The sequence below is a fragment of the Schistocerca nitens genome, chromosome 7 (assembly GCF_023898315.1).
Source record: "Schistocerca nitens isolate TAMUIC-IGC-003100 chromosome 7, iqSchNite1.1, whole genome shotgun sequence".
Taxonomy (NCBI): Eukaryota; Metazoa; Arthropoda; class Insecta; order Orthoptera; family Acrididae; genus Schistocerca; species Schistocerca nitens.
Window position 1 is genome coordinate 67,805,322 of NC_064620.1, and position 24,348 is coordinate 67,829,669.

Sequence of the window (24,348 nt, forward strand, 5' to 3'; positions counted from 1 at the left end):
TGTCTATGTGCCTGTGGTTCTGTCAGTGTGATCATGTGATGTATCTGACCCCAGGAATGTGTCAATAAAGTTTCCCCTTCCTGGGACAATGAATTCACGGTGTTCTTATTTCAATTTCCAGGAGTGTAGTTTGTCCTCACCGGCAGTTCATATTACAGCACAACTGGATATGCAAGGTTCTATTTGTGGCACATAAATACTTCCTGGTTTGATACTTACCTATTTGTTGAAATGTGTAATGTGTCCCAACAGTAAACCCTAGGAGATATCCAGTTGTAACATTGATTAGAGAGCATCAAGCAGGCAAGAGTCATTTACATAACTCAGAAGGGCAAAAATCAAGTTTCCTAGCTGTTGTACTAAGGTGGTGGTGATTTAATAAGTTACGTAGCAAAGTTATTATGACAATTTTCAAATTTAGTACATATTACTTGCAATGGAATGGATTCTTAAATTTATTCTCTATAGTTGAAACCTGTGTGCTACTGAGTGATTGAAACCCAACATTTTCCCTACACTAGGCACACATAACAAAAGCAAAGTTAATACATTTAGACACTTCAGTCATTATTAGTTTTACTTAGCCAGAATTAGGGTGGTGTAAGAAATGGCCTGTCATCAAGCTTGTTATGCTGTGTACCAGGAAACATTTGATAATGCAGTATTCCAGTTGATAATGTATCAATGACTGAAGTTTATGAATATTGTTCCACCGATAAACCTGAAATGACCCTGACCTACTGGAAATTGTATTGCCTGACAATTTCCTAATCACACAATTGTTTTGGTGTGAATCCATACATCAACAGTCTTTTTGTCATATTCCTGAAAAAATTTCTCTGTGTCAAGAGTCCATTAAAGCAGTGAATCATTTTCCACACACAAAGTATTGAATGAAACGTTGAAAATTATTCTTTTCCATTTTCCAGATTCTGATACATCCATTAAAAGATATTTGGAAATTAAGTCCTTTTCTTAACTTTTGGTCATGATTTGCCATGAATTTCCTGAAGATAGACAAAAAAAAGTGGAAATTGTAATCAACTCATAACTATCATTGGCATTATTGAGTATGAATGTGTCGTAACATTTATCAGTTGTAAACTATCGTTTTACAATAATGATGATGAGTAAAAAAGAAAAGAAAATGCACTTTTTCCCCACAAAACCTGACTGATTGATTGATTGTAAGGGTAGCAGCAAGCTTTGTCTTCACATCAGCTTTCTCTACAGTATTACCTATTGAAATGGCATCTCTTCTGCACATTTACTTATAATAAACTTTGTAATTTTACAACTTCCTGTATTGTATGATATAGTAAACCAGCCTGACCAGCTCAGCTCAGCTCAAAGAAGCCTGGCAATCACCAGTGTCCATTTCACATGTTATTCACCACTCAGTAGGCCCAGTCTCATCGATCACCGCCAGAAACAGTACATTGTCTCTCACATGCAGTTCTCAATCTTCTGCAATTTTTTCTGTCATTCTTCACGAATTCATTTCAGCACATATGTCTTTCTTCATGTCATTCTATCTTATAGTAATTCTATCTTCCATTTGTACAATTTATGTTCAAATTTTACAAAACAGAACCAGCTTTGCACACTACTTAAGCATTTTCCTCCTCTTTGTTTAACCAATAATTCACAAGCTTTTCCTTGTCACTCAAAGCTATTGCAGTGCATGGTTTCCTTGAGCTAGGATGGTTTTCTTGCTTTGAATTCATATTGGTACAACTATAATCACACAAACCACAATTTCCAGAATCAACAGAGTTATTTCCCATTTTTCTGACGTTTTCACGTTAATATCAAAATGCCAACGTCATTTGATTGAATTTTCATAAAATTACCCAACAAATTGTGCATATGTTGACCTTCTGGAGAATTACATGATGTTTACTGCGTAGAACATTATTCATACTTCACCTTTGTAAGATTACAGATTCTACTAGGGGGCATAAATCAAGAAAACAATGAATATTAATTCAGTTCTATCTCAACTGTTAAAATGTGCCACTAATGTAAAAAGAACTGCTAACTATTATTGCTTACATCTACTTAAACATCCATAGATTGAAAACCATTGTGAAATTCATTGCAGAGGATACTTCCACTGTACCACATATAAATATGGTTTCTTCCTGTTCCATTAACATAATGACTGCAGGAAGAATTTACTTTTATTCTTGACTGCCTCAGTATGTGCTGTAATAGTCTAATCTTGTCTTCACAGTTTCTAAGACAGATACTGAACGAGTTGCAAATTCAAGAGAAAAATAATTGTCAACAATTGCAGCAGAGAAAAGACAAATGGAAACTGAAGTACACTTTACAGATTACAATCAAACTGTGTTCTGTTATCTGTTGACTGCTGCATCATCATGCAAAGCCGTGTGCCAGATGTGTTTTGGATGAGCAGTCTGCTCCAGCTCTAGTGTTGGCAACTTTCAACAGTTTGAAAAAAATATATGCACAGTGTCTTAGCAGCTGAAATTCTGACACTTTTTATTTGGTTGCATTTTTCCTGTGGAAAAAATTTCACGGTGAGTTTCGACATGTCAGATTGGACAATTTTCCCTTGTCACTGATCTGAAAAAATAACTGATATCTCCATTATTAACTATTTGGATTTTACTAAATGTATGCCCCAATTCAACTTCACATTTTTCCCTTGTTAATACAGACATCTACCTCTACAAACTTACACTACAGAACATTCTGGATTCCAGTTTCTATGTTGCCACTCCTCCTAACTCCCTCTTTTTTGTTTCATGGGATTTTATTTAGGGATATGATAGGACTCAACATGTAATGCTCCATTTTAGCATAAAAATTTGACAGAACTATAGCAATCCAATTAACTTATTTAAAATAATCTGCAAAACAAGTTGTTTTTTACTTTACATTTAATTTACATGAATGTGTGACAAATTTAGTGTGTATACTCAAAAATAAACTTATTGTACATTTATATTTTTATTCAACTCTTTCTGGTGTATGAATGTACAAATGCTGTTTCCTGTCATAAGGATTATGCATTACACTATTTGTATCTTCTATACACATACAACAGATGACCTTAGGCAAAACAAATCTACCTACAAACTGAACTCCTCAACCTCACACATGCATTTTTGGATGCAGTTATTTCATTTTCATACTGTTAAGACAAACACTCAGGTTACAGTAACAAAATATAGGAAATAAAGACAAACACAAAGAAACAACTTTAACATTAATCCTTGGTTGTAACAAAATCAACATAAGCCAAATGTGCCTGGGCAAGGATGTGTTAACCAATCACTGGACATTAATGTGGCTTGGAGACATAACAAAGCAATTAAATGAGCATTGCAATATTTTAAAACATGACAGTTTTACATTTTATGCATTTGTTTTTAGTATTTTAGTAACAATGAGTGGTGGGAATCAATTGCCTAAGACGTATCACACATATTAGCATCTCAGTTTTTATTTCAACTCATACTGAAAGCACATAAAACAAAATACACACATTATTAAACAACTGACTTTCATATGTTCCGTTACTACTGTTGATAGAAGCTGTGGAATGCTCCAGATTGGATCATGATGTCTTCATTCACTGAAATATTCATCATCTTCAATGCAGCTGTCATAACTACCTGGATCGACATCCTCACTGCAATCAGAACAACCATCAACTTTCAGCACCTTCCCACAAGTTCAAAGTTCTGTCCAGCAATTGAAAGAATACAGCACTTTATTTTTCTTGCAATGATTAGATATGCAAAACATATGGGTAAAAAGTAAGATAATGCGAAGAAGGGCAGGAGAATGAGATGTAAGCAACTGCCAAAATCAGAACTTTGTGCCATTCCACCCATCTGTTCTACAGCCAAAATGAATTTTCAATGCAAATTGTAAAAATATGTGGATATAAATTCCCAAAGCCCCCAGCTCTAGAATACTTCAACAAATTATACATTGTTCAACATATGTGAAATTTCAAGGGGGGAAAATATCTGTCCCTTTAAAAATCACAGTTGAATGACCTGAAAGCACAGTTATGGATATTTTTACTAAAACTCTTCTTTGCACTATTGCAAGATATGTCATTCAATTAAGAAATGTCTCCTGTGACTATGAAAGAGTGGCTGGAAAACAAGCCTCACACAGAATTCCAGATAAAGGGTCAGTTCCCGAATGCACCAGCCAACAACTCTAACATAGCAGAAACGCATAGGTGGAATGTGTAGGCAATCCTTTCGCAGAATGCTGTGATGACGAGCGCTGAGCGCTCACCTTCCCGATGCATCAGCAGCTTTGGCCTGTTGCTGTGCAGCCTTGCGTGCAGCTGCACCTCCAGCACCTGTAGCCAGCTTCCGACCTAGTAGGTCATAGCCTGATGATAGAGTCAGCTCCGCATCTGTGTCTGAACTCTGCTCGCTGTCACTTGAGTCAGGGTAAACACCTAAACCTGGTAAGATACCAATACAGTGGAGACTACTGATGTTCTTGACAGAATTCTGTGAAGCAGGAGAGGTATTTTGTTCAGTCTCACAGCTGTTGAGTTCAGCATGATCTGAAGAGCTGCCACTGTCATCTTCTGTTTTACTCTGTTCATTGCTGTTTTCTGTAAAAAAGAGATAAAGACATGTTAAGGGTAGTTATTATTTCAACAGGACAGCACATACATTTTTAAATAACCCTACAGTAGATGTCTTTATGCTGCCCTCCCAAAGGTATGATATTTACAATGAAGCTTGAAGGTAAGAACATTAATGTAATAATCTCTGACATTTCACTGGTAGTTTGTAAATGTTCAATATAGCAAGAACAACTCATAGCAAAGTAAAATCAAAACGACAGAGAGAGATGTAATGAAAGAGAAGAAAAAGGAATTCCAAACGCATGACTTATCTTTCGCTGCTGTACGCATGTATATACGTACTGCCACGCCATTCCCCAGGTATTATGGGTGTGTATATGCATGACGCTTAGGTTTTCCTACAGTGCTATGTCCACCTGAATGTGTCATTGGCTGCTGATCTCTCACTGCTGCAGATCAGCTACTCCCATATCTCAATGAATAAAAAATTTTCGAGTATTTAATACACAATATATCTGCCCCATTGTTTGCCATTATTTGCAAATACACCTTGTTTTGGTATCTTGATTCTTTTATGAAACATCAACGATTGCTATGATGACAAGATTCACAATGGCAAGGATATGAATGGACACTCCACACGTGACCGTCCTTCAGATATTGAGATATCCTTCTGCTTTCAGTTTTAAATAACATTTAAATATCTTATCTGTATTTCATTCACTGCAATGCACAAGCCAAATTCAACCACACCTCTGCAAAATTGTTCAAATTTTGTGCAATGTTTTACTTAATTTGATGCAACACAGTAATTGTGGCACATACTGAAAAGGAATTTAGTCCTTTATCAAGCAAAGATATCATACTGTAAGAAGTGAAAATATTTTTTGTCCAGCTAAAAACTCATGATAAGTATTTCATAGAAGCCGGCAAGCCCACATGGATGGAACAGGGTGCTTTGCACCCAACTGTCCATCAGATATAAAACCCATTAACTCAAGAACAAAATGAAGTATCATTCTGGTCTCAATTTTAAATAAAATCACGATACATTACCGGCATTTAATTCACTGCAATGTATGAGCTAAAATGAACCATATGCAAAGTTCACACAATGTTTTACTTAATTTGCTGCAGCAGAGTATGGCAGATAAAGAAAAGAAATTCAGTTCTTTATTGAGTGGAGATATTATTTTGTAAGATATGCAAAAACCAATTTTTTTTTCACCTAACAGTTTTTGAAGAATTGGGTGATAAGTATTTCATTTCAGCCAGAATACTGTCTCTCAGCACAGGCACCAGCATTTGGCGAGCAGTACAACCATAACATAAGCTGCCTCAGCATGGAATGCAAAGAGCACATCTGTAGCAGCGACAGAGTTAAGGGAGACATTCTAGCTATTAGTTGGTTTGTGGGATTAAAGGGACCGGACTGCTACGGTCATCGGTCCCTTTTTCCAAAACTTAAAAACACCCACACAGAATAAAAGTGAACAAGGAAAAGAAGACAGTCGACACAGGACAAGAGAAACTTAGACAAAGACCAAACAAAACGAATTAAAATCACACAGAGTGTGACAGTGGTTGGCCGACCATAGAGAAAAAAAGGAAAAGCCAACCACCAAGAAACATATTAAAAACTCAGTCTAAAACCGTAGGCCAAATGCCAGACTCAACACAAAATAAAGATAAACACTTAGAGCAAATGATAAAAGCCCCCTGCCCAAATAAAACGCAAAACTAAGCCTGCCATAGCAGAGTCATCAGTTAATAGGGCAGGGAGCGTATCAGGCAGCGCAAATGTCTGCCTGAGCACAGTTAAAAGTGAACAGGATGACAAAATGTGGACCACCGTCAAGGCCGCCCCACAACGACAAAGAGGCGGGACCTCACGATGCAGTATATAACTGTGCGTCAGTCGGGTGTGGCCAATATGGAGCCGACAAGGACGACTGAGTCCCTGCGAATGGCTCACATGGATGACTGCCACACAGCTGTCATCTCCTTGACAGCACGGAGTTTATTAGGTGTGGTCAGATCGCGCCATTCAGCGTCCCAAAGCAAGAGAACTGTGCGGCGTAAGACTGCCCGCAAATCAGTCTCCGGGAGGCCTACCTCCAGAGTTGGTTCACTGGTGGCCTGTTTGGCCAGGCGGTCTACATGTTCATTGCCGGGTATCCCAACATGGCCTGGGGTCCACACAAAGACCACAGAGTGGCCGCATCGGGCAAGAGCATGGAGGGACTCCTTGACAGCCATCACCAGATGAGAGCGAGGGAAACACTGGTCGATAGCTCATAAACTGCTCAGGGAGTCGCTACAGACAACGAAGGACTCACCTGAGCAGGAGCAGATATACTTTAGGGCACGAAAGATGGCGATCAGCTCAGCAGTGAAAACGCTGCAGCCAGCCAGCAATGAATCTTGTTCATAGTGGTCCCCTACAGCCAGAGCATACCGACACGACCAGCAGCCATCGAACCGTCAGTGTAAACAATGCCAGAGTCCTGATATGTGGCAAGTATGGAATAAATGCGGCGGAACAAGGCCTCCGGAGGGACTGAGTCCTTCGGGCCCTGTGCCAATTCAAGCAGCCAGTAAACGTTGGCGCCATAACCGCAGTGGAGGGACACCTGCCTCCACAAGTATGCTGTCCACAAGACTGGTCCGGAAAGCACCAGTGGCAAGTCGGATACCACTGTGAAGGATTGGGTCCAGCATCCGCAACACAGATGGGGGTGCTGAACCATAAGCCAGGCTCCCATAATCCAGACGGGACTGGATTAACGCCTGGTAGAGCCGTAAGAGGGTAGTCCGGTCGGTGCCCCAGCTGGTGTGGCTCAAGCACCGCAAAGCATTAAGATGCCGCCAACACATCTGTTTAAGCTGCCGAATATGTAGGAGCCAAGTCACCCGGGCATCAAAAACCACACCCAAAAAACGATGTGTCTCCACCAAAGCAAGAAGTTCGCCAGCGGCTCAGGTGAACTGTTCGTCGCCAGCAGAAATGCATAACGCAGATCTTAGCAGCCGAGAACTGGAAGCCATGCGCTACAGCCCAAGACTGCGCCTTGCGGATAGCTCCCTGCAGCTGACATTCAGCAGCTGCAATGCCAATGGAGCTATAGTAAAGGCAGAAGTCATCAGCATACAGGGAAGCTGAGACAGACGTTCCCACCGCTGCAGCGGGCCTGTTAATTGCAATTAAAAACAGGCAGACACTTAGGACAGATCCCTGTGGTACCCCGTTTTCCTGAACTCGGGAGGAACTATGGGAGGCCGCGACTTGCACGTGGAAGGTACGATGCGACAGAAAATTTCGTAGGAAAATCGGCAGTGGACCCCGAACATCCCAACCATGAATCGTACAGAGGATGTGGTGGCGCCATGTCGTATCGTACGCTTTCCGCATGTCGAAAAAGACAGCGACGAGGTGCTGACGGCGGGCAAAGGCCGTACGGATGGCTGACTCCAGGCTCACCAGATTGTCGGTGGCAGAGCGACCTTTACGGAACTCACCCTGAGACGGAGCCAGAAGGCCCCGAGACTCGAGTACCCAACTCAACCGCCGGCTCACCATGTGTTCGAGCAACTTGCAAAGAACGTTGGTAAGGCTAATGGGGCGGTAGCTGTCCACCTCCAATGGGTTCTTGCCTGGTTCAAAACGGGGATAATAATGCTTTCCCGCCGTTGTGACGGAAACTCACCCTCGACCCAAATAGGGTTGGAAAGGTCGAGGAGACGTCGCTGGCAGTCCACGGAGAGGTGTTTCAGCATCTGACAGTGGATGCGATATGGCCCGGGAGCGGCTAGGACACTGTGGAATTCCCACTCAGTGAATGGGACATTGTAGGATTCAGGATGGCGCGTGTGAAATGAAAGGCTCCGATGTTCCAACAGCTCTTTAATGGAGCGGAAACCCAGTGGGTAATTCACAGATGCGGAACTGAGAGCAAAATGGTCTGCTAAGCGGTTGGCAATTATGCCGCAGTCAGTACAAATTGCCCCATTCAGTGACAGTGCAGGGACGCTGACAGGGGTCCAATAGCCATAGATGCGTCTAATCTTGGCCCAGACCTGCGAGGGAGAGACATGGAGGCCAATGGTGGAGACATACCGTTCCCAGCACTCCTGCTTGTGTTGGCAAATTATGCAGCGGGCCCGCGCACGGAGCCGTTTAAAGGCGATGAGATTTTCTAAAGATGGATGCCGCTTGTGATGCTGGAGCGCCCACCGGCGATCTTTAATCACCTCTGCGATATCAGGCGACCACCAAGCCACAGTCCCATGCCGAAGGGACCCAGAAGAACGGGGAATGGCAGATTCTGCGGCAGTAACGATGCCAGTGGTGTCCGAGTGAACTACCGCATCAATGGCTTCATTAGAAAGAGGCACAACAGCAGCCATGGATGAGAACATATCCAAGTCAGCCTTATTCATAGCCCATCTGCAGGTCGGCTCAGAAGAGTGATGCTGTGGCAGTGACAGAAAGATTGGAAAGTGGTCACTACCACACAGGTCGTCATGCACACTCCATTGGACAGACGGTAAGAGGCAAGGCTACAGATCGAAAGGTCGATGGTGGAGTATGTGCCATGCACCACACTGAAATGTGTGAAGGCACCATCATTTAAAATGGAAAGGTCGAGCTGTACCAATACATGCTCAACAGTGGCACTTCGACCTGTTGCCACTGACCCACCCCACAGAGGGTTATGGGCGTTGAAGTCGCCCAGTAACAAGAAAGGTGGTGGCAATTGGGCTATCAGCACAGCGAGGACATGCTGTGGGACATCACCATCCGGTGGAAGATACAGACTGCAGACATTAACAGCCTGTGGCGTCCACACCCGAACAGCGACAGCTCTAAAGGTGTTTGTAGAGGGACAGACTAGCTGTGAAGAGAGTGAAGGACATAGACGCAGACGCCACCAGATACCCTTTCATAAGCTGCCCGGTTCTTATAATAACCCCGATAGCCATGGAGGGCGGGGGTTCGCATTGCTGGAAACCAAGTTTCCTTAAGAGCAATGCAGAAGAAAGGGTGAAGGCTGATAAGTTGTTGGAGCTCAACTAGATGGTGGAAGAAACCGCTGCAGTTCCACTGGAGGATGATATTGTCCATGGCTGAGAAAGGCGTGAAGGGACTGAGAAGGCAGTTTACGCCGCTTGTTCACTCACTGCCACCGATTCAGTACCTGCATTAGTGGCATCCATTGCATCTGAGGGACCGGCGAGATCCAGGTCTTCAGCAGACGCCAGAATCTTGACCTCGTCCTCAGATGCTGAGCTTGTAGGAAGCGGTGGGATGAGTGCCACCGCAATGTCGGGATTCTTGGGAACCTTTTTCTTTTTCTGCTTCTCTTGCTGTGCCTTTGGTGGTTCAGGCTGGGAGGGCTTCCCTGGGTCAGTCTCAGGGACGGACGACGACCGTGAGGCCCTACGACCAGCGACCAGTGGTTGTTTCAGCCACTTGCGGGTATCCGCGTTTCCGCTGGCCTGAACTTGTGAAGGGAGGTCCCCAAGGGACCCCTTCCTGGCAAGAGGAGCCGAAGAAGTATTACGCTTCTCCGGCTGGGAAGGGGAAACTGATGTCCCCGATGGTTGGGGGGGAGGGGGGGGGGGTGTTGTTCCTGAAGTAGATGGAGCAGGAGCAACAGGGGGGCAGGTGTGGTCCCCTGGCTCTGAGAGCTGACGGTGTGTGGTGCACCGATGGGAACTGCAGAAGGAGAGATGGAAAAGAGCCACCGTGGTACAACAACCGAGTTAGAAAACTGCTGCGGAAGCAAAGGGAACTTCACAGCAAACATAAACATAGCCAAAGCCTTGCAGACAAACAAAAATTACGCGAAACGAAATGTAGTGTGAGGAGGGCTATGCGAGAGGCGTTCAATGAATTCGAAAGTAAAGTTCTATGTACTGACTTGGCAGAAAATCCTAAGAAATTTTGGTCTTATGTCAAAGCGGTAGGTGGATCAAAACAAAATGTCCAGACACACTGTGACCAAAATGGTACTGAAACAGAGGATGACAGACTAAAGGCCAAAATACTAAATGTCTTTTTCCAAAGCTGTTTCACAGAGGAAGACTGCACTGTAGTTCCTTCTCTAGATTGTCGCACAGATGACAAAATGGTAGATATCGAAATAGACGACAGAGGGATAGAGAAACAATTTAAATCGCTCAAAAGTGGAAAGGCCGCTGGACCTGATGGGATACCAGTTCGATTTTACACAGAGTACGCGAAGGAACTTGCCCCCCTTCTTGCAGCGGTGTCCCGTAGGTCTCTAGAAGAACGTAGCATTACAAAGGACTGGAAACGGACACAGGTCATCCCCGTTTTCAAGAAGGGACATCGAACAGATGTGCAGATCTATAGACCTATATCTCTAACGTCGATCAGTTGTAGAATTTTTGAACACATATTTTGTTCGAGTATAATGACTTTTCTGGAGACTAGAAATCTACTCTGTAGGAATCAGCATGGGTTTCGAAAAAGACGGTCGTGTGAAACCCAGCTCGCGCTATTCGTCCACAAGACTCAGGGGGCCATAGACACGGGTTCACAGGTATATGCCGTGTTTCTTGACTTCCGCAAGGCATTTGATACAGTTCCCCACAGTCGTTTAAATGAACAAAGTAAGAGCATATGGACTATCAGACCAATTGTGTTATTGGATTGAAGAGTTGCTAGATAACAGAACACAGCACGTCATTCTCAATGGAGAGAAGTCTTCCGAAGTAAGAGTGATTTCAGGTGTGCCGCAGGGGAGTGTCATAGGACCGTTGCTATTCACAATATACATAAATGCCCTTGTGGATGACATCGGAAGTTCACTGAGGCTTTTTGCGGATGATGCTGTGGTATATCGAGAGGTTGTAACAATGGAAAATTGTACTGAAATGCAGGAGGATCTGCAGCGAATTGACGCATGGTGCAGGGAATGGCAATTGAATCTCAATGTAGACAAGTGTAATGTGCTGCGAACACATAGAAAGAAAGATCCCTTATCATTTAGCTACAAAATAGCAGGTCAGCAACTGGAAGCAGTTAATTCCATAAATTATCTGGGAGTACGCATTAGGAGTGATTTAAAATGGAATGATCATATAAAGTTGATCGTCGGTAAAGCAGATGCCAGACTGAGATTCATTGGAAGAATCCTAAGGAAATGCAATCCGAAAACAAAGGAAGTAGGTTACAGTACGCTTGTTCGCCCACTGCTTGAATACTGCTCAGCGGTGTGGGATCCGTACCAGATAGGGTTGATAGAAGAGATAGAGAAGATCCAACGGAGAGCAGCGCGCTTCGTTACAGGATCATTTAGTAATCGCGAAAGCGTTACGGAGATGATAGATAAACTCCTGTGGAAGACTCTGCAGGAGAGATGCTCAGTAGCTCGGTACGGGCTTTTGTTAAAGTTTCGAGAACGTACCTTCACCGATGAGTCCAGCAGTCCCTCCTACATATATCTCGCGAAGAGACCATGAGGATAAAATCAGAGAGATTAGAGCCCACACAGAAGCATACAGACAATCCTTCTTTCCACGAACAATACGAGACTGGAATAGAAGGGAGAACCGATAGAGGTACTCAGGGTACCCTCCGCCACACACCGTCAGGTGGCTTGCGGAGTATGGATGTAGATGTAGAGTGGTGGCATAAGAGGACATCATGCGTACTGGATGAAGTCATTCAAATTTCCACTTAGCCTCAGTATAGGTCAGTCGATCCAGGGTCTTGTTTTCCATTATTTTCCGTTCTTTTTGTAGAATCTTACAGTCCGGCAAGCAAGGGGGATGGTGCTCTCCGCAGTTGACATAGATGGAGTATCAGGATGGGATGATCGACCACAATCGCAACATATGAGGCTGGAAGCACAGCAGGAAGACATATGGCCGAACTTCCAACACTTGAAGCACCGCATTGGGGGAGGGATATATGGCTTGACATCACAACGGTACACCATCACCTTGACCTTCTCAGGTAATGTGTCACCCTCGAAGGCCAAGATGAAGGCACCGGTGGCAACTTGGCGATCCCTCGGACCCAGGTGGATGTGCCAGACAAAATGGACACCTCATTCTCTAAGTTGGCGCGCAGCTTGTCATTGGACTGTAAAAGAAGATCTCTGTGGAAAATAATGCCCTGGACCATATTTAGGCTTTTATGCGGGGTGATAGTAACAGAAACATCCCCCAGCTTTGTACAAGCGAGCAAGGCTCGTGACTGGGCAGAGGATGCTGTTTTTATTAAGACTAATCCTGACCGCATTTTGGGCAAGCCCTCTACATCCCCAAACTTGTCCTCTAAATGTTCTACAAAGAACTGAGGCTTCACAGACACAAAGGATTCCCCGTCAGCTCTGGTACAGACGAGATACTGAGGCGAATACCTTTCGCTGTCATTTATAGCCTTTCGTTCCTCCCATGGTGTGGCCAGGGAGGGGAACGATTTGGGGTCATACACATTAGCCTTAAAGTGAGCTTTTGAACGCTTAGAGACTTCTGGTGGCTGGCCACCAGCAAGAGAAGATGTGCCATGCTTCATTGCATGTCATCCACCCTGATGCCCTCCCCATGGGTGCCACCCAGCCACAGCAAAGGCCACCTGGCAGGATGGCCATTGCCGGGAGTCCTGATGCCCCAGGAGATGGGCATCTACTCCTTGGCATATGTGGGGAGTTAACGGCGCAGGCATCAGTAGAGCGATCCCTGTGTTGTCAGGGGGCTACAACCAACAGGGTACATGGCGGCCCCACCGCAACGGACTGGCTACCGTGCTGGATCTTAGGTGCAAAAATGTCCAAGGTGGTCATCGCAGCAAAAAGCAACACTGCACAGCGCAGCGCGATAATCACACCCAGGGACGTATCCTCGCCCAAGAGATGGAAAATGAGTGGGACAGCATTGCAACAACGAGAAAGCCGGCTAAAGGTCTCAACGCACAATGGATACAGTGCACCATGTAAGACGCCCTTCCCCAATTGGCTCGCTCTTCAGAAGAATTTAGAAAGATGGAGGTCAAACCCTAGAGGGGACCATCACACACAAGGCCGAAACTTTGGAGACTCCTTTTAGTCGCCTCTTACGACAGGCAGGAATACCGTGGGTCTATTCTTACCCCTGAACCCGGAGGGGGGCATTCTAGCTATGAACATAGTAACGGAACAGATGAGGATTGAAAGGCAGTGAGGAGGCAATACAAACCTGTTATGAAACACAAGTTTTGTTTCTCCAATTGGTAACAATGAAAAGTGTACTGACGCTTTCTTTCACTTGATCAATAAGAATTAGAAGAAACATATGCACAGTAATCATATGACTAAATGACAGTTGTGCAGTTTGTTTCTATCTGTCCTTTCCTTGCCCATTTTTTCACCAAAATTATCAACTTTTTTCCCATATAAACTTCCTGCATTATAGATTTAACTGAGTAGAAGATGAAGATTTTGCCCAGTATCGTAATTTAAAAAACACAGGTTGGTCTTACATTTTAAGATTAAATTATTTCTGCTGAGATCAATGTTTTTATATAGTGTGACACAAGTATAGGGGTCGCCCTTACACTTACAGATGATGCTTCTCAACTGAGGGCCTGTGCAGATTTGATTTGAAGAATTTGGAAGGGTTGGGGGGGGGGGGGGGGGGGGAACAGTGACAGCCTGGCTGAGCATTAGGGCAAATGTGAGGGCCAATCTTGGCTTTTATCAACATCTACTATGTTTAAACTGTAGTTTGCCTGGATATATCTGCAGACGGAATTGAAATCATTTTAAAATTGGACAAAGACTCAAAACACACACACACACACACACACACACACACACACACAAAAAAACCACTGTCTCTGGCCACTGTGACTGTTACATCTGTAGTGATGAGCAGTCTCTCTCCAAATATATCAAAGGTCTCACTTAGGCCTTCACAGACCAAAATTACTGTCTCAACGTCACACAGAAACAGATCTCCCATGTCTCGCCTCTCCAGTCACCTACCACCTTGCACATATCCACCATCCAACCTCCCATGATTCAGTACCACCCAGGACCAGAGCAACTGAATCACATTCTCTGACAATGTTTCATCTATGTCTCATTGGGCCCTGAAATGAGGAATACCGTACCCCGTATCCTTCCCAACACTCCCACAGAGGTATTCTGTTGCCCACATGACCTATGCAATATCCTTGTTCATCCCTTGTCCACCCCTGCACCCAACACCTTACCTCATGGCTAATATGCCTGCATTAGTACTGGATGCAAGAGCTGTCCCATGCATCCTCCCACTACCACCTATTCTATTCTGATCACAGACATCTCCCATCCTATTGAAAGGCTGGGCTGCCTGTGAAAGCAGCCATGTGATCTACAAATTAAGCTGCAACCAATGTACTGCTTTCTATGTGAGCATGACAAATAATAAGCTGTTCGCATGAATGGCCATCACCAAACAGTGGCAAAGAGACAGCTGGACCATCCAGTTGCTTCTATTCTGCCAACACATCCACTAGTCTTCTTCTTCTATACTTTTCTCCTTTAACACCCCATTTCCCAACCTCACGACTGCACCTAGCAGCCCTACACTGTCCACATCACATTTCTACATGGTCCCCACAAGCAGTGCTATGCCTATCCCCATCCCAACCCTGCTATCTGTCCTCCTCCATGCTTACACCTCCACATTAGATTTTTGCTCCTGTCAGGTGCAGCTGCAGTCCACAGACAGCGGCTAGAAACAGTGGTCCTGTGCGTCTGAGTTGAGCTTATGTGAATGTATGTGTGTTTTCAGTTTCAGAAGTCCTTTTGGCAGAAAGCCTAAATGTTTAGCAGTCTTCATGTTGTGCCTGTCCATGAATCAGTGTCTCCTCTATATGGAGCGCGTAGCATTCTATCCTTTCCATAATATTGTCAGAAAGTAAAGAAAGTCATTTTTACAAGCCAAACTTTCCAGGGACCAAAGCAGGAAAGGTTTGACGAACTGGAGCAGCAGTTTGTTCAGTATGTGCAAGAGAAATACAATGAAGACTTCTTGGTTACTTAAAAAATTACCCAAATGAGGGTGCTAGAGATAAACAGAAATTTTCCAGTTCCATGTGTCATATAATTCAAATAGAAGTAAGTATTGGCTTGTGTGTGTGTGTGTGTGTGTGTGTGTGTGTGAGAGAGAGAGAGAGAGAGAGAGAGAGAGACAAAGGGGGAGATGCCTACATTACGACATAGAACAAAATTGGCTCCACATCTCGCAGCATTTGATGAAAAACTACTTCCGTACCAGCATCATATAATCAATCTCATGAAACAGGCTGACTATTTGCTACACCATATGAATAACAACAAATCATGTGCCTGTTTATTTTGATATGCCATAAAATGTTACTGTCTATGTGAAGGGCATTAAAATTGGCCTATAAGAAATTCTGGCAATGAGAAGGCCACAAATACAGTGGTGCTGTGTAGCCTTGATACGAAAATGATACTGAAAGAAAAACTGCCTGCAAGACATGTCTTTAGCTGTCAAGAAAAGGAATGGATGACAAATGATCTGATGTTAGATCTGTTGAAAGTTGTTTGGAACAGAATGCCAGGCTCTTTGCTTAACAGGGGAAAATGTTGATGTTGGATTTTTTCAGGGGACACCTCATCCATAAAGTTAAGGATCTAATAGCACAGAACAACACAAATCATATAATTCCTGGCAACATGATTTTTTGTAATTTGTTGTGAATAGACTTTTCAAGGCTCAACGGTGACAGATTTACAACGAATAGCTATACAAGGAGATCAAAGCCTCACTCTAGGGGGGAGGTTAAATAAACCCTCACTATATCCACATTGGACTAGTGGATCCTTATTTTCTGGTACAGAATCTTAAATGGTTGTCTTATGAAAGAATTCAAAAAATTCGTATCGTAAGATCACATACAATGGAAGAGTGTCACGAACAATTGGACTGATGGGGTTAAAAAGATCACACACTATGACGTATTCAGTACCTCCATCCTTTATGCATCAAGTCAGGAAGAGTCCTCTGAGAGGAAGGACACAGAAGACAAATCCTAATGGACTCAATTGTGACTGAGAATCAATAAAACCAAGAGACAGAAGAAACTAGAAGTGAGAGGGTTAAGAGGGTGAAGGTGGGTGAGTCACTCCACACACAAAGCAGTTGGAGGCCCCTATGACACGTTACAGCGATGGAAGATGCACCGGATTCCTCACGCTCCATCACCACAAGAAAAAAAGCGATGTGGACAAATTGATAAAATCTCAGGAAAGAAAATGATGATGATGATGAGAACCAACAACAGATGTAAAAGAGTAAGAAGAATCAAAAAGGTGGGAGCACAGGAGCTAGGTCGGAACACCAAGCAATGGCTCCTCTGTTTCAGAGCAGGTGACGAGGTACACCTCCAATCCCTCAAGCAGCCAACTAGGGCAGAATACCCTATCTCCCAGAGAGGAGGAGAAATCATCTTCGTGGGGAAAACATAAAACCACATCCGCCACTCTGGCATTGTCTGCCAGCACTAGAGGCAACCTGTCACTGTAAGAAGGCCAAATTGGGGCAGTGTAGTAGGATGTGGGCCACCATCAGTAGGATAAGCCATGGGTCAGATACATGTGGTAAATATGAAGCCGACAGAGGAAGGTAGATTCCCTGTGAGAAGCACAAAGGGAAGACTACCACATGACCCTGGTCCCCTTTACTGTTCACAGTTTGTTCAGAGAAACCACGTCACACCAGTCTGTGTTTCACGCCTACAACAACTGATGGCGTAGAATTGACTGAAAATCCATTTCTGGTTCCCTCATCTCCAAAGCCAGCATCTTGATACTTAACTTTGCCAAACAACCAGCATGTTCTTTCCCTGGTGTCCCAACATCACCTGGGGTCCAAAGACGACCAATCGTCCACTTTGATGAAGGTCAGACAGGTGATCTTAGATTAACACAACCAAGTGGTGTCAGGGTAGCACTGGTCAACAGCCTGAAGACTACTAAGACAGCCACGGCCGATTAAGAATGTCTCGCTAGTGCAAAAATTGACATGCCCAAGGGCTCGAGCAATGGCCACCAATTGTGCAGTGAGTACACTGCATCCATGCAGCACACTTCATAGTTCACTGCACCTTGCATGTGTGTAGGACAAAACCAATATGTCAATCAACACCACTGCTCTCAGTGTATACCACCTCCGAACCCAGCAATGCATCAAGAACGCCCAGAAACAGGCGCAAATAGGCCTTGGGTCAATAGTCTTTCGGTCCAAAGGACAGGTCAACACAGATTTGAGGGTGGCGTACAGATTATGGGGGGCTAAGCAATTGCTCCCTGACAAGATGCAACATTGGGGGAAGTTGGAGTTCAGAATAGAGACATTGCGTGCAAACTGCAATAGTGATTCCCATCTTGGGCTCTTGTTGTGGGAGGCAAATCTTCCTAACAGGAAGAACGAAATGATAGATTAGATGCACAGGGCAGCAGCGAATGTGTATCACATGTTGAGTAGCAGTTGTTGGAGCCTGATCTGTAGTGGAGACACCCCAGCCTCCACGAGTAGGCTGTTTACAGGGCTGGTTCGAAAGGTACCTGTCACAAGCTGGACCCCGTAATAGTGTATCAGGCTCGGCATCTGTATGGCCAGACTCCCACAATGAAGATGGAACGAGATCAGAAAGTTGCAGAAGTGTAGAATGGTCTGCACCCTTGCTGGTGTTACTGAGGCAGCAGAGAGTATTAAGGTGTGACCAGCACGTTCACATAAGGTGGCGAAGATGGGAAAGCTAAGTCAAGCAAATATTGAAAACCAATCCCAGAAAGTGATAAGACTCTACCACATTGAGCAACTGGTCACTGAGGTAGAGTTCAACTTCTGGATCGACATTACGATGGCAACAGAATGAATGATGCATGTCTTGGCAGCTGAGAAATGGAAGCTACGGGTGACAGTCAAGTATTGCGCCTTTCATATGGCATCCTGCTTTTGGTGTTCAGCAAAACCCACACTGGAGGAGCAACAATAAACACACACATCTGCAGTGTACAGTGAGGGTGACGCTGCAGACCCCAAAGCTGCAGCTAAACCGTTGATAGCTACTAGAAAAAGGGGCTCACTCAATACAGAGCCCTGCAGGACCCCATTCCTTGGCATATGGACGATACTGTGGCAAGCACCAACTTGAACCTGGAAAGTACAGTGTGACAAGAAGTTTCAGACAAAATTTTGGAATGGGGCCCCGAAGACCCCACTTAATGGATGGTAACGAGGACATAATGATGCCATGAGGTGTCATAAGCCTTTTGCAAGTTGAAGAAGACAGCAATAAGGTGTTGATGCCAGGCAGAAACTGACCATATTGCACGCTCTAGGCAGACCAAATTGTCAGCAGTAGAAAGGCCTCAGCAAATACCACCTTGGGTCCCCGAGATTAAAGTTACAAACACAGCTGCTGGCTCACCATACATTCAGTTCAAGCAATTTGTAGCGAACATTAGTGAGACTAATTGGGTGATAGCTGTCCATCTAAAGGGGGTGTTTACCTGGTTTCTGTACTGATGCAATCGCACGAGGTGAAAAGGAAAAATCTCTTTCCTTCTCATCCCGTCTGGTAAGCCTCCCCTGACCCAGGGTTCTGGGTGACTTTTCGGAACTTTACCCCTTTCCCTAAACCTCTCCAGTTCTTTTCCTTCACCCCTCTTCCTTCCACTTCAACTCATCTTCCAGAAGACAGAGCCACTGGCTCCGAAACCTTAAAAGGTTAAATCCTTTCGTGTGTGTGTGTGTGTGTGTGTGTGTGTGTGTGTGTGTGTGTGTGCGTGTGTGTGCGTGCGTTTTCCTACTGCCGCTAGGTGCGTGCAATTTTTTATCTATCCATTATATCAATATTATCGGCACCGAAAAAATTTTTAAAAGGTGAAGGTTTTTAAATTTAAGGTTTATCCCTGTTTTTCCCGATTTTGAAAATTCCCAGCTTTTTCCAAGTTTTCAAGATTTCGAGGTTCACTGGACACACTGCACAGGCCATCATGGACTCTCTAGTGGATGGAGGGGAAAAAACCAGTGTTGCAAATGGAAAGATCAATGGCCGAATAACATCAATATACCAAAGTGAAGTGTGTGGGAGCACACGGATTCAGGAGAAGATGATCAAGCTATACAATCACAGTTTCTATAGTTTTACTGCAGACAATAGTCATAATTCCACCCCATAAAGGGTTGTGGGATCGACAACATCCAAAATGAGGAAGGGTTGGGGGGAACTGAGAAATCAGTGCAGACAATACATTTTAAGACACTTCACCACCAGAGGAAGATATCCTCACACAATCAGCCACATTCTCTGTGTTGTAACAAGTTGCTCATATTCGCTGTAGATACAGTCCAGAACATACATACAAACTCCACCGGATGCTCTGTCATAGTCAGCTTGATTCTTAAAATAACTGCAGAGGGTAGGGGTTCACAATTCTGGAAACCAAATTTCCTGGCAGGCAATGCAAAAAGCACAGGAAATGCGTAAGATACATCAAAGCTCAGCAGATAGTGGAATAAACTACTACAGTTTCACTGGAGGATGGTATCAGTATCCTGTGGAGAAATGAAGGGACCAAGGAGGCAAATCATGCCTCAGGATCTACTGCTGAGAGGATACGGCATCAATACACATTGGTTCTGAAGCAGGCTGTGGGGGAGGGGATCTGGTGGCACAGCAGGGGCCACCAGGAACTTTGCCTCAGTTACTGAGTCAGTGCATGTGGGGTCCAGTGGCATGGCGACCATGTTACAACTGTTTCCGTCAGCCACTGGCTGGTATCTGGTTGCAGATCAGCAGAATACTGGGAGGGGAAGGAACCCGTTCTAGTGGAGGATGTTACTTGTCCAGCTGGCGATTGGGGATTGGGGATTGGTGTCCCCCCCCCCCCCTCCCCCCGGGTTGGGTGTCAATGCTCCCAAATTGGGTATGGGGGAAACAGTAGGAGGGCCCCCAACCAGAAGAGGAGTGGGTGAGGCAAGCAGCTCCGAGGGCTCACCTTAGAAAGCAAGAAGGTCGAGGACACTGCCTCTAGAAAGGATGTCATCTTCACAGCAACAGTAAATGTCATCATCATACATGCAGGATGTAAATGATCATATTTATTCTTGGCCTCATGACGTGTGGGCCAGTCAAGAGTCTTGTATTCTTGGACTTTCTTTTCTCTTTGGAAAACAATGCAGTCCGGTGAACAGGGGGAATAATGCTCTCCACAGTTGACAACGAAGAGGGGGGGGGGGGGTGTTTATAAGTAATGAGGCTAGTATTACAACATGAACACATGTGCCCAAACTTCGTGTATTTGTAGCACTGCATGGGAGGAGGAACACAGGGTTTCACATGGCATCTATACACCATTACTTTGACCTTTTCAGGCAATGAGATGTCTTCAAAGACCACGATTAAGTCCCTAGTATCAACCCTATCGTCCTTTGGTCCCTACAGGATATGACAAACAAAACACACATCCTGTCACCCCACATTGTCATGCAACTCATCATCAGTCTATAGAAGGAAGATGATACCTTGTACCATCATGAGACTGTTATGGGGAGGAGATAAGTCACAGGAATGTCATCTAGCTTGTTACAGGCAAGCTGCAACCACAATTGAGGAAAGGATGTCGTTTTAATCAGAACTGAAATAAAATTCATTTTCAAAATTGCTGCTACTTCCACAAAGCTGTTCTCAAGGTTTTCAAGAAAAAATAACGATTCTGTGGCCAAAATGGGAGTCCCCTTCGGTCCTGCAACAAACTAAGTATTGTGAGTAGTGCTTCCCCCCCATCTCTTAGCCCTACGTTCCTCCCACATAGACAAGGAAGGAAATATTGTGGGGTCATATCTCTTCACATTGCAGTAAACCTTTCGTTAAGAATGCACTGTTTGGGCCAAGCAGCCACCAGCGGAAGAAAGTTTAGGTCACTTCATTTGCGAGTCATCCATACTGGTGCCACACACTCTGAAAGGCAGCTCTCCCAACATGTCCCACCCAGCCACAGCAACGGCTACTCGGCTGGGTAACTATTAGCCACAGTGCCTGTGCCGGGCCATGATGGGCACATACTCCTTGGCACATGTAGGGAGTTCCCAGCACAGGCATCAATAATGCAATCCCTAACCAGGGTCAGAAGGCTATCACCATGCACGTACTTGACAACCCCCCACAATGGGGTGCCTACTGTGTTGGGTTTTCGGTTTATCACTTTTGCCAGAATGGAAGGGTGCAAAGATAAAAAGGCACAAAATGTGGAATGTACGTCATGTTGGGTGACCTTCCCCGAAAGATCTGCACTTCTGTAAAATTTGGAAGAGGAATGGTAGGTTACACCCAAAAATGGGGACCATGTAGCAAAGGACAGAAAGTTGTATAAACTGCTGGGGGAGGGGGTAGGGGGTGTCCAGAATCAAAAAGCTTATGACTGACTTTGACAGTAAATGAAAAAAGAAAGCGAAGTTAAAAATTAATGTAAAGAATATCTTTTTGTTTATTTTATTCCTTCTAGTATTCTGAAAATGCAAATAATCAATAAATTGTATTTATTTAGAATAGGTATACGGTATAATATTAATTTTTTTAGGCAGATGCTTTATGTCAATAAAACAGCTTGTAATTTTGCTCCATCAGAATCTCTTAAAAATGAAAATTTCTCAAGAAGCCACTGAAAAAACAGGGCTGTCTTATATTTGGGTAAATACAGTATGTAAGTATATATTCTTTTTCTTCAATGTCTGTCTCCTTATGCAAGATCTGCTTATGACCATCCATAGTGTAGCTTTAAAGTCATTTTACTGTCACGCAATTGTTGTTAACCCTAAAACAAATTACCGTATTTACTCGAATCTAAGCCGCACTTTTTTCCGGTTTTTGTAATCCAAAAAACCGCCTGCGGTTTAGAATCAAGTGAAAAGTAAACGGAAGTTCTGAAAAATGTTGGTAGATGTCGCCACAACTAACTTCTGCCGTTGAATATATGTAATGCTACACATGCATGCTTTGTAGGCACAAAGATAAATACTGGCGCCAAAACCTCTGCGTCAATAAATAAATTAAAAGAAAAGTTAGAAGAATGTAAACATTATGCCATGTATTCTTTCGTGTTTGCTGCTATCTCGTTTAAATCCTGCGTGCCTAATAATCAACGAAACTAGAGTGAGACAACAGCAAACGCAGAATATACATATCATGTCATGTTTATATTCGTATTATTCTTATGTTGAATAGTGATACAGTCAGAAATGAAGCACGGCAACTGACCAGATTTTTAAATCTAAGATGACTAATTTCTGTGCAGAATGTAATGTATTAAAGAGGCGTCTGCAAAGATTTTCAAACGGAGAAAAATTTTTGCTAAACAGTATATTATTTGTTTCTTGTTGATAATTATCAAAGAAAGCAGCAGTGTAAGTAACAAAAAATAGCAGTCTCTTGCAATTGTTTTGCTTACGAGACAATTGCTCCCCTTTTTTTATTGTAAGCCGCGGTAGCGCGCACAAAAGCAAGCCATGACGCGAGCGGCAACAGCTCGTAAACACTCATTACAAGAATGTGACAAACAATGCATGACACAATCTGATAATGCATTTCCAGCTTAAAGTGACATAAACACCTATAACAAAGAGAACGGCACTTGTCAGATCAAAGCAAAATAAGCAATCTATTCAAACCAGACAAAGTACATATAAATATGGACAGAGCACCTGACACATAGCAAATTGCTACTTGGTACAGCTTAACTGTTAAGCTTACGACTCGAACCAAACTACTGTAGCTGTATCTTCATCCATTCGACCTAAACTGTGTCTCATGTTACAATGGACCAACTTTGTTTCGATTTGGAGGTGCGGTCTAAAACTTTTCTCTCCCCTTGAATTTCGAGTCTCAAATTTCAGGTGCGGCTTAGATTCGGGAATTTTGTTTTTTTTTCCCTCCCCCTTTATTTCCAGTCTCATTTTTCAGGTGCGGTTTAGATTCGAGTAAATAAGGTATTGTGATTCAAATAAATTTTGATTCTGTGTATCTGTATTTGAACTTCTATTTATCACATTTCTGAGGAGGAAACCAGGAACCAATCTTACTTTGGTTAAACAAGTGTGGAAAACCACCTACAACCTGTAGTCAGGTAGACTGTGTATCAGACTAATGGTTGCTAAACAAGTTCATATATTTCATTCAGCACAATCTAACAAATGTTTCTGTCTCAGAAGCCGAATACTGTGAATTAAGCTAAAAAAGCAAGTCCTGCGGTACAACAGCACCATGGACTGATATAGTATAAAAAAGTAAGAGATAGAATTGTTGTTCAGCACTTACCTTCAGAAGAAAACATTCTCGGTACTGCCAATACACACAATAAAAGTAAAAGAAACTAGCCCAGCTTTGAGAACTGCTATGTCCTTCCTTGGAAATGAAGGGAGGATAGGTTGGAGGAGGGGGAAAAAAAGGGGGGGGGAGTGTATATCACACAGATTCCGGAGGGGCACACCTACTGTGAAGGTGGGAGGAGACAAATACATGCTCTTCTACTTGCGGAGTAGCTTTTGAACTGAAAGCACTGTTCCATTCTGCAAAAATATTGAACTTCTGATGGACTTACAGTACAGAACACAGAAAAGGAGCTATAAAGATCTAGACCTGAAAATATTGTAAAACTACTAAAATATCCTTCTCTGAAAATGGTACACAGAAGAAGTTTGGACATGATGCTTTTGCTGAAATG

The 24,348-nt window shown here is 43.7% G+C and overlaps 1 protein-coding gene across 5 annotated transcripts in view; it reads right to left on the bottom strand.

Annotated features, from left to right (window-relative positions):
- The window catches only part of LOC126195447 (PSME3-interacting protein), a 137,979-nt gene that overhangs the window by 42,515 nt on the left and 71,116 nt on the right, over positions 1–24,348 (bottom strand). For 3 of the 5 annotated variants that reach the window (XM_049934074.1, XM_049934072.1, XM_049934075.1), the window contains exons 6-7: positions 4,288–4,618; positions 3,460–3,664 (exon numbers count right to left, since the gene is read on the bottom strand). In XM_049934074.1, coding sequence (XP_049790031.1) covers positions 3,601–3,664; positions 4,288–4,618 — 395 coding nt within the window. In that variant the 3' untranslated portion in view covers positions 3,460–3,600. Of the gene's footprint in view, positions 1–3,459; positions 3,665–4,287; positions 4,619–24,348 lie in introns of those variants that run through there. The other 2 variants (XR_007538609.1, XR_007538608.1) reach the window with 1 other exon arrangement.